Source organism: Falco naumanni, chromosome 7 (assembly GCF_017639655.2).
Source record: "Falco naumanni isolate bFalNau1 chromosome 7, bFalNau1.pat, whole genome shotgun sequence".
Lineage (NCBI taxonomy): Eukaryota > Metazoa > Chordata > Aves > Falconiformes > Falconidae > Falco > Falco naumanni.
The window spans coordinates 52464062-52475010 of NC_054060.1; the positions used below are offsets into that span (position 1 = coordinate 52464062).

General features: G+C 42.0%; 1 protein-coding gene across 6 annotated transcripts in view; it reads left to right on the plus strand.

Moving 5' to 3' along the window:
* Nucleotides 1–10162, plus strand: part of ACTN1 (actinin alpha 1) — a 90868-nt gene extending 80706 nt beyond the window's left edge. For 2 of the 6 annotated variants that reach the window (XM_040600728.1, XM_040600727.1), the window contains exons 15-22: nt 82–264; nt 1011–1145; nt 1967–2146; nt 3053–3199; nt 5195–5275; nt 5831–5896; nt 7387–7545; nt 9281–10162. In XM_040600728.1, coding sequence (XP_040456662.1) covers nt 82–264; nt 1011–1145; nt 1967–2146; nt 3053–3199; nt 5195–5275; nt 5831–5896; nt 7387–7545; nt 9281–9439 — 1110 coding nt within the window. In that variant the 3' untranslated portion in view covers nt 9440–10162. The remainder of the gene's footprint in view (nt 1–81; nt 265–1010; nt 1146–1966; nt 2147–3052; nt 3200–5194; nt 5276–5830; nt 5897–7386; nt 7546–9280) is intronic. The other 4 variants (XM_040600732.1, XM_040600731.1, XM_040600730.1 and 1 more) reach the window with 2 other exon arrangements.
* The last annotated feature ends 787 nt before the right edge of the window (nt 10163–10949 follow it).

The following is a 10949-nucleotide window of genomic DNA, read 5'->3' on the forward strand; positions in this document are numbered from 1 at the left end:
CTGCAGGGATACGTTTACTGAAGAGGCTATTCAGTAACTAATGCTCTTAACTGTCCCTTTGCTGCTGCCTTCCTTCTGCAGGGATTAACCACAGCCCATGAACAGTTCAAAGCCACTTTGCCAGATGCCGACAAGGAGCGACAGGCCATCCTGGGAATCCACAATGAAGTCTCAAAGATTGTCCAGACATACCATGTCAACATGGCAGGAACGAATCCTTACACTACGATCACCCCACATGAGATCAATGGCAAATGGGAACATGTGAGTTCTTTCCAACCTTGCAAGTTAGTGTGGAAGAATGCTGCTGCTCAGCTACTGGGGGCCCCAGGAAGTATATTATTTACCCTTCCGTTACCCTCTCGTGCTTACTGCTGAGCCTTTTTTTTTTTTCCCCATTTGTTTTCAGCTCAATTGCCACATACTTGGAAAATGGAAGATATATTTCATATAAACGTGTAAGGGGTGTCAGACCCCCTTTATTTAGCAAGTAAAAATTGCTATTTTTATAATGAAAGATGCTAAATTAAAAGCTTCGAGGCTTTCAGTCCTCAGTTGACCTGACAAGCAAGTATGATTTGCGAGTCAGTATCCTTTTTCACCATTCAGCCCTTCAGATGTTTTATCTCTACAGCCTTCTGTTGCTGTAAGCTTAGAAGAGCAGCTGCTCTCCCTACCAGCCGTGCTGATGGTTCTTACTACCAAACAAGATCACCAAAGTGAGGTCTGGACAGGGTCCTGCAGTTCAGTTACACGAACCACCAAAACCCACCAAAATAGTAGTGAATGGAAGATGCTTCTCGTCTTCCATGGCCTGAGATGAGTTGGCAGCATGCATCCTACAGCAGATAGGATTTGCATTCCATGAGCCTTCCCACTGTGTCCTAAACAGTATGACTGCTTGTTTTCAGTGCAAACACCACTCCTCCCTTCCTCGCAGCAATTTCTGCGTTTACTATATATGTGCCTTTGTATGTATAAACTGCATACTTTGTTACTCTTTGCTGTAGGTGCGGCAACTAGTTCCCAGGAGGGATCAAGCCCTGATGGAAGAGCATGCTCGCCAGCAGCAAAATGAACGACTCCGTAAACAATTTGGTGCACAAGCCAATGTCATTGGACCCTGGATCCAGACAAAGATGGAGGTAGTGCTTTGCTGATTTTGAAACAGTCTTGTTTTCTTCTGTGATCTTCGCTGATACTCTTATTCTTGGTCTTTCCTGACCACTGGCACAGTCATTCTTCCTTCAGGTTACAGCAAGAGAAACTTCAATAGAAAATATGGAGAATCCTAAGATTGACACTGGTTACTAAAGTGCTTGTACTTTTCTTCCCTGAACTCTTTAGTACAGGAATAAAAAACATCACTTAAAACGGTTGTGTTTATATGCAGCAAGTTAAAACCCTAAATCAAAGGCGTGTTTTGTGTAACTGCTTTCACAGCAGTGGTCTTGATACACATGACAAAATAAATACAATTAGCATATCAAACATATATAGAGGAGACATTTTAAAGGGAGATCTTCTCTCTCTAGGTAATATTTGAGTTGAAGTAAATGCAATTGATGAAGTGGAAAAATATGAAGCTATAACTGATGGCAGGAGCTGTAAAGAAGAGGGCAATTACAGAAATATGTCTGTATGAAGGGACTAAGTGGCAGACAGTACATCAGAAAAAGATCTGGCTTGGTACATTACTAGCTTGTGGACTGCAGTTTCCTTTTCTTTTGTATCCTTGTATTAGACACATCTCATGTGACTCACCTCACTTGGAAAATGTTCAGCTCTATTAAAATTTTTGCTGACACTTGTCTTGACTCATTTAAAGTAACTGCTCCATGAGATATTTTTTTTCTTTTTTTTTAATCATCATCCTGTGTGAGTGTGAAATAGCTGCAATAAATGTCCAGCATGTTGAAGCTTGTCCTTCCAATGGGGTCTAACTCCTTTGGCTTTGCTAATGCAGGAGATTGGACGCATTTCAATAGAGATGCACGGGACCCTGGAGGACCAGCTCAATCACCTGCGGCAGTATGAGAAAAGCATTGTGAATTACAAACCAAAGATTGACCAGCTGGAGGGAGACCATCAACAGATCCAGGAAGCGCTCATCTTTGACAACAAGCACACCAACTACACCATGGAGGTAAATGTTTTGGCAGCAGATCAGCCAGCCTCATCTGCCGTGGCCAGCTAGCATCAGCCACACCTAGCTCTAGCAATGTGTTCTGGTTTAGGAAAATTGAGAGCTTGACAGTGTGGCCAAGCATGAAACAGCATGTTGCTGAATTTCTTTTTTGCCTTGCTGTACTTCATGCCAACCCAGTCCAATATATTTCCAAATATAGACAACAGACATAATCTGAATGAGATCAGCAGTATTGCTTGAAAATTGGCCGGTCTCATTTCTTCTGCCACCCAATTGTGGCAACCTATTAGCTGGGATTAGAAAGACCAAGGGAGTGCTGGTGATTTTGAGCTGCCACAGCCTGGTAGAAGGAAAAAGTCCAACAAAAGCTTTTTAAAATTGGAGTCTGGCTTTCTGAGGTTTCTTGGAAGCAATTGGAGTTCAACATGAGTCCAGCAGAACACAGACGGGCTTTGAAACTTGTCTTTTGGTTTCTGGCCAACTCTCCATTAAGCAACAGCAGAGGCAGTGGAGCACCAATGTCTTCCAAGGACTGTGGTTTGTTTATTTTCTTAGTAAGGAGAGTTTTCTGACCAACTAAGACCCAGAAGCACTGGGTTTGATTCTCATTTGTGTTGAAGGCTCTCAATGTGTTGCTCTGACAAGACAAAGGAACTTTGCAATAGGACCAAGACTTTCTTAAGATCAGGAAATGGCCTCTTTTTTTCAGTCAGAATTCAGATTTTAAACATCTGGTTGGTTCACACTGCAGATGAGAAGGAAGCTTTTGTGAGCAAATGGACGACTTCTGCCTTGGCCACCAGGATCATTTAATTTGAAACAAGTAGCACATTAGATCCACTGGCCTCAGAGGCAGAAGTGGTACTTTTTTAATTTAAAAATTGTCCTGTTCTCTTTTTCCAGCATATCCGGGTGGGCTGGGAGCAGTTACTAACAACAATTGCTAGAACCATCAACGAAGTGGAAAACCAGATTCTGACCCGTGATGCCAAAGGAATCAGCCAGGAACAGATGAACGAGTTCCGGGCTTCTTTCAACCATTTTGACAGGGTAAGTCAGTGCTGACTGCAGCTTGGTAAGCTACGAGCTTCCATGTAGACTGCACAATGCAATAAAAAGTAAACAGTCACTGTGATAAAACTAGATCAACAGAAGCTATTTCATCCTTAAAAACACCACTCCTGTGGAGCAGTCATTCCTGTGAAGACTGCTAATGGATCATCAGGCTGGCAGAAGTGTATCTTCACAGGAAACTGCAAAATTTCTTGATAAAGCCTAAAGTGTGGAAAAGTTTGAAGGCTTATTTAGGGAATCAAACTTCTACCCCATTTTCCCAAGAGAGAGATTATTATCTTGATTTATAAAATTCTTTGGAGCAGCTATCCTCCACTTTAACATACCATCATATAAATGTGCATTGAAGAAACAAATATTGCTCTTGTATGGAGCAAACAGGAGAATCTATACACACCATGGCATTGCATGACATAGATAAACCCCTGATGTAAAGCCTGCCTTGCCTTACTTGGAAACACATGCCAAGGCATTAAGTCATGCAGTAAGAAAGGAATTCAAATTCCTTAAAGGAAATTTTCCTCCCTTCAATTTGCCAGCCTGTCTGCAGCCGTTCCTTCTACAACCCAAGTCACAAAGGTGTCATGCAGGGAAGCAGAGACAGCAGCCCAGGCTTGAAACTGGCTCCATTATCAACCCCTCAATGTTGTCTGGAAAGCCGTGAGCAGCCTGCAGAGATACTAAGTCAGTGATGCAAGTATAGGTTGCTCTCCATCACTTGCTACACCAGCCAGAGTGTGTGAAAGGTCTCCATAGAACAGGGCTGCAGTCTGCCCTCAGAGACTGGCAACACTTTCAGATTGCTGAACACTGGCTGTTTCAGCCCTTCTCTAGCTGCCTAAGAAAAACAAAAACCATTGGCTTCTTTTCTTAGCAGAGGAACCCATAAAGCCCTATAGATTTTATATTTTGACCTTCATATCATTTGCCCCTTGCTCCACACCAGTCTGTATGGTAACGTATAGAGAACGTGGGTTTCCCATCTTCAGCTGTGTTTTGATTTACGAAGGCTTAATGCTGATCTCAAAAGCTGATTTTTTTGAGGAAGGTTGCTTGGAATTGGCCCCACCATCCTGTCTTTAGCTTCCTTGATCTGGCCAGAGATGATGGTGGCAGGCAGAGCCTCTTCAGTGCTTGGGGGCTGTCCTGAGCTAAAATTCTGCAGGGTGGATGGGGAGTCTCAGTTCGCGTGGTAGCTCACGTATAGTTTGATGGGTACATCCAGACACTGGGGGATGTGGGGAATGAGCAAAGGGAAGAGCAGCTGCCAAGCTGTGTAGTGCTGTGCTGTACAGCAGTGCTGTTTGCAGAGCTGAGCACTTGAAATAGCTTTGCCAGTCAAAGCTTCGGCTCATGTGCAGGTCTCACAAATACAGCCATAACACTGCTCCCCTGAGCTTCAGCTGGTTTTCCTTGTCTGTTCCTGGGATGCCCTGACAGCTAAGCTTCCCTGGGCGTGTTTCCAAACATACCTGCCCTCACCTACTCCTTTAGTGGGACTTTTGACTAGAAGATTAAGGCAATGCTTCTCACTGCCTCTGCCTGCTTACCTGCACTCCGGGTTACTAGTCAAACACAGGGCTTCTGACACTATGGATAACAAGTGGTGACACAAGTAATTCACTCGGGAGATGGAGATCTTGAGGCTTCTGAGTATCAACTGGTTTTGTCATTCAAATGCTCTCAAGATGTGATGAGCTCTGTGAGGAGGAGCTGTTCCAAGAGCATTTTTAGCACATCCTGAAATGTCATTGTGATATCTAATGTTGTGCACTTTTTTTATTTTTCTTCCCTGTCTTTCTATCTGCATGTCATTCTTCCTCTCCCTCTCTCCTCACCCACTGCATGGTGCACCTGTTTGTTGTCCTTTCACCTCCCTTTTATCTCCTCTTTGTCCCCCTTCCTTCTGCCCCACACCATCACCCCACTGGCACTGCATGTCCTGCTGCCTGGCGCACACCGCATAACCAGGACCACTCCGGCACACTTGGCCCTGAGGAATTCAAAGCCTGTCTCATCAGCTTGGGTTACGATATTGGAAACGATGCACAGGTACTGAATGCTAGTGGTGAACACAGCCAGATATTAAACTGTGAAAAAATAACAGTTTTTCCTTTCTTTTCTTGTTTGTCTTAATCCATCTGTCATTGCTGTTCTTGTGTTTGACTATATATACATCACTCTTCTGTACTACTTCCTCTTTAAATGTACTTTGATATCTATTCCTTCTTAATTCCCTAATTGTTTGTCTTGGGAAAATTCCTTTTATGTCTGGAAATTATTCCATTTACTTCTGTGTCACTTCACACTCCCTTTTTTGTCCATCCCTCAATCTGTTTTGCTTGGTATATTCATTCCTTTTTTTCATCGTCAATATGTTCCTTGTGTATAAACTATTCCATGTCCAAAATCACCTTTGCTTCTTCTTGGTTTCACAAACTACCTCTCCTCTGTTGCTTTTCATTGTCTGTAAATCCTTCCTTCCATCTCTTCCCTCCTGAAACTCATTCTTTGTAATATCTCATGTGGGTTCATTTCTCCCTGGACTGGTCTCCCTTTTTTGTCTTGGCTTTTTCCATCTTTCCATCTTTTCATCATTCCCTGTAGAAGAAGACTGGTATGATGGATTGTGAAGATTTCCGAGCCTGCCTTATCTCCATGGGTTACAATATGGTAATGTAGAGCCCTCTGTCACTCCTGTTCAAAGTGATTCTTGTAGACATCTTCAAAATTAAAGGGAGAATGTGTAGTGAATCAAGGTAAATACAGCCTTATTTTCCAGAATTATCAGCAATGGATGTTTAATCTAGATTAGTTGTACATGTAAAATTCTTGTCTCACAGCAGTAGTTGAAGGTAAAAAAAATGGAAGTCATTGTCTAATTCCTGTGTATTTCAAATAAGCACTACATTTATCAAAGTGAGTAGCTACAAGTGGAAGAAATGGTAAACTTCCTTATATTAGTACCTGCACTCTGCACAGCGCACACAGGCTCCCCAGCCCCAATTATCAGTTGAACTCATCTAGAAATACACATGACCTGATTTCTGAACACACTCAAATGCTGCTCCTCTCATTCCTACTATTTATTTCACATCTCTCTTCCTGTACATATAAGTTTGAGTTCTAGTCATCCTCCCCATAGCTTTTCCCTCTCCAGAGTACTTGCATAGTCAGAACAGTAACATGCGGCACCTTCAGAGGCACAATAAGTAATAGAAAGAGCTTCACCAAAGACTGATGCTCATCAAGGGGCAGGAAAAGAGTAGTGCAGAAATATTCAGCTGTACTCAGAGTATCTTTGCTCCTGCTGTCAGGCAAAGCAGTGTTTATTCATCTTACTCATCAGCCCAGTATAAATACAGACTCTTTAGTGTAGAGTGCCAAGCTGCAGTAACATTTGATTAGATACCTTAATTACTCTTGAAGGTATACTGTTCTAGATGTGTTAAAGAGCCTGCTCCCAGGAGAAGATTCAGCTCTGCTCTCTCTTCCTCCTTACCTGGGGAGGAAAGAGTCCCAAAGATGAGAATAGATGATCTTCCGTTTATATGCAAAAAAAAAAAAAATGCAGAAAATTACACTACAAAGTTTTGACTTATGTAGCGAACTCCTCTGTAGAATCTTCCCTGTGCCACTCCAGGTATGCAAGTCATTCTTTCCAAAGCCTGTCTAGTTAAGATGAACCAGATGCTGTTAAAGACCCCAGAGACATTTCTTCTGGGAGCTTCTGTTCTGGCAGCTGAATAGAACTGTGGAAGTTTTCTTTTAGTAAATGAAAAAAAAGGATTTGAGGAATGCAGACCTTCAAATACTGCTACAGACATCTAGGACAACATATATTACACAGAAATTTGCATGATTCCCTGAATTCTGTGTGATACTGTTTCCTGATAGGACCATTGTCCTAGAGTTGGATGGAGATGGATGTTATCCTAGGGCACAGCTGTGACTTTTACTCCAAAGGGCAAATGAGTGGGAAACATTTGTACACAACAGCAAGCTGAAAAAGAATATCCTGCTTAAGAAAACAGAGGAAAAAAAAGTGGTTTCTATTTGGCTTTGTTTTTCTAGCTGTAAGATGCACTGCTGAACAGTTTCTCCTCACTTTCATAGCACTGCTGCCAAAATGTCCAGGCTTACATGACTCTCTTGTTCTCCAGGGAGAGGCAGAGTTTGCCCGCATCATGAGTATCGTTGACCCTAACCGTTTGGGTGTAGTGACGTTCCAGGCCTTCATTGACTTCATGTCCCGGGAAACAGCAGATACAGATACCGCTGACCAGGTTATGGCTTCCTTCAAGATCCTGGCTGGAGACAAGGTCAGGCTCCACACCTTCCTTACCTGCATCTGCATTGCTCCTGCTTTTCTTTTTCTCTCTTGTCACTGAGAGAAAGTGTTGAGGGAAGCACCCTCTAGCATGGAGGGTATTTTCACACCACCATTGTGCAGTGCTGGAGGAGTGCAAGGCTTAAGTGTGGGTTAATGAGCAGCCTTGCCAAGGCTCTTGAAAGTCCTCTTCAGTTGTCAGTCAGAACTTTGCTCCCCACTCTTGCTTTAAAAAGTTAATTAAGAGCTTGGTTGCATTTTGTCATTTTAAAATGTATGACAAAATTCAACAGATGGTTCTTGATTAGTCTTGAAAAGCTATTAATTACTGATGGCTGTAAACTTGAGATGACCTTTCTCAGATATAGATGTGTCACTATCAGTTGTCACATAACCAATAGTAGATTTTCATTGAGGATATCTATCTGCAAGAGAGCATCTTTTAAGCACAGAAATTGGATGATGCTAAAAGTATTAACTTCTTAAAATTTGCATCATCCGTGGAACCAGCTGATAAAAATTGTCATCTTATTTTTCTTCTATAACAGTCCCCACTAATCTTTTATGCAATTGAACAAACATCTTCATGTAATGTTAATATATCTCTATATTTGCTAATGATTTTTTTCATCTCACTTTAAATGTCAGATACCATTTCTGAAATTGTAATGAGTTACCATTAAATCCAGTACTGGTTTCCATGTTTCACTAATAATCTTTTCATAATCATTACTGTAGAAAGCCACGATACTGGTCCTTTAGGCACCTGACCTAAGCCAGTCCTATTGTCTTTCAAGGCATGAAAATTCTACATTATTTAGATAAGCTAATCGCTGAATAAATAGGTACTTGTGCATGCAGTATTACTTATTAACTCGTTTACTCTGTACAGTACGTTAAATATAATTGTCAGTGTTTAATATGCTTTAGTGACTGTAACATGAATCAGACAGTACTTCATTATGAAGAAAAATACCTCTTACTCACTCCAGTCATTAAACTGAAAGGCACTGGGGGGGAGTCACGGAGGAGGGAGGGAGATGGTGTGAAACCTGAAGCATTGTTCAGACAGACTGCAAATGCCCATGAGTCAGTCAGCTAAAGACTACATGCTGGTTAGCAAACAGGCAGCTACTGTTACCTGCCGCATGGAGAGAAGCCAAGCTAGCCCAGTGAGTCTCCAGAAGCTGAATTTACATAAGAAGTTTTGCTTGCTTATTAAAAACGTGTCTGTTGTGAAAGGCAGGGATTGTTGGGGGACCTGCAGAAGCAATACAGAGTGTTTGCTTGTCTACTGCCTGCGCTGGTGCTACCAGCCAGAGCTAGTGGGGATGGCTCCTTTCCCTGCTCTGAAGAGAGGGATCGGCAGCTCCCAGGTTTGTGTCCTGCCATTTGCTTTCACCCAATTACCTCCACAGGAAGGCACAGTCTTACACTAACAACTTGCCTTACTTACCTCTAGGTCTTTGCTTTAGGTGTGCTGGCATCTCTCCTGCAAAAACAATCTTTTTCTGTTGTAAAAATCGTTTTCTTGTCCAAACAATGGGCAGTGACTGCATTTCCTCCCAAGGTGTATGCACAGAGCTCCCCACATGGGTGTACACTGCTAGTCTAGTTGTTGGGTCCCGGCCCCGATTGCTGTCTGGAGGGGCAGGGGGTGGTTGTCGCTCTGAGGAAGGTCGGTTTTCTGACAGTAACAATCACCTTATTGTTCGTCCTCTTTGCAGAACTACATCACTGTGGATGAATTACGGCGGGAACTGCCTCCTGATCAGGCTGAATACTGCATTGCTAGAATGGCACCCTACAATGGCCGTGATGCTGTACCTGGTGCCCTGGACTACATGTCCTTCTCCACGGCACTCTATGGCGAAAGTGACCTTTAACTTTTTTCTGTCCCACCACACGCTCCCTCCCCTCTCCCCTGTCCCACACGCCCTTCTTTCTCTTTGCAAAGCAGCCTCTGCTCCGCTCTTTTTTGTGTTTCCCTGTTTTGCTTCAGATAACAGATCACATTTTTAAGTGGGGGGGAGGACATTGACATGGCACCACCTACCTTGCCCTTGAAATGACAGTTTACAAAATTATTTTGTGCAAAAAAGTTACATTTTAAAAAGAACAGACATATTTTATTATAGAAAAAGGTATTTTTCACCACCAGATTGAAACTTAAAAAGAAAATGTTAAAATACTGCACCAGATATTTTTTGTTGTGACATAGAAAGTCAAGCACAATGTTACATTCCATCCTTTCCAAAAAGAACCAAACAACAACAAAATACCACTTGTTCTGTTAACTTTTGCATTTGCGTATGTCTCTTATCACGGGAGGGGGGAAGGCACACAAGTGCATGTGTTTGCTGGTTCACTCATTTCATGAAAATATTTTATGATAAACTTTTGAAATTGCTGTGTTTTCTAGGGAAAAAATAATGTACACAGCTCATGTTTTCATATTTAATTAAAAAATACAATATGCCTCCTATGTTTATCAGTGCACAACTTTTTTTGTTGCTGCGAGTTGTCTGGTTTCACAACATGAAGCTTGAGAGTTGATAACTTTGATATTGCTTGTCACAAACCATATTAAAAATTTCTTGTGATAACAACTCCAGACTTCATTCATTTGTATAGTAAAATTGTTTAATCCTATTTAGTTAAAACAACAAACATGATGAAGAGAATCCAAAATTAATGGCTTTTTAACTATAGTTACAATACTTTTAAAGGTATACTTCCCTCCCTCTTAACGTTTTCATTCTTGTTGAATGATATTGCAATTTTCACAGCTTTATGACCACTTTAATGGGTTGGGTAATTTTTCACCATCCCCGATACACCCACATGTCTAAGAACAATATTGCTTAAAAACCAGCACAGAATTGGTTAGTAGACCTGTGAGATCAGACAGCCACTGTACCTTGAACTACCTATGAAAAACTCATCCACTGTTCCATGCTCAGCATTGAGTATCTCACTGCTTTTGATATCATGTCTTCCGACTATAAATTCTTCCAGAGACCAGGATCATATTTGTATTGGACATTCAGAAGAAACCAGCCTTTGGGACCTTTAACAAGTCATAAAGTATACACACACATGCATGTGCCTGAAAATCAGCAAGGGGAAGCAGCTAATCCCTTCCCAGCCATCTGGGCATTTCCTGTCATTCCACAACTTTAAGAAACATGGAGTTAGGAGCAAAAAAACTGCATTACTGCTTCATGACACGTTTCTAGTGAGTTTTTTTTTAGGTATAACTACATACTGCCATCTCTGGTCCCAAAGGCAGTTTCTATTTTGAAGTACCAACTGCAGGAGCACCATGCACAGGTTCACCAGGAACCCCTGCAGCCCTCAGGAGCGTTGCTGTTGCCCTCTGTTCTCCAGGGCAGA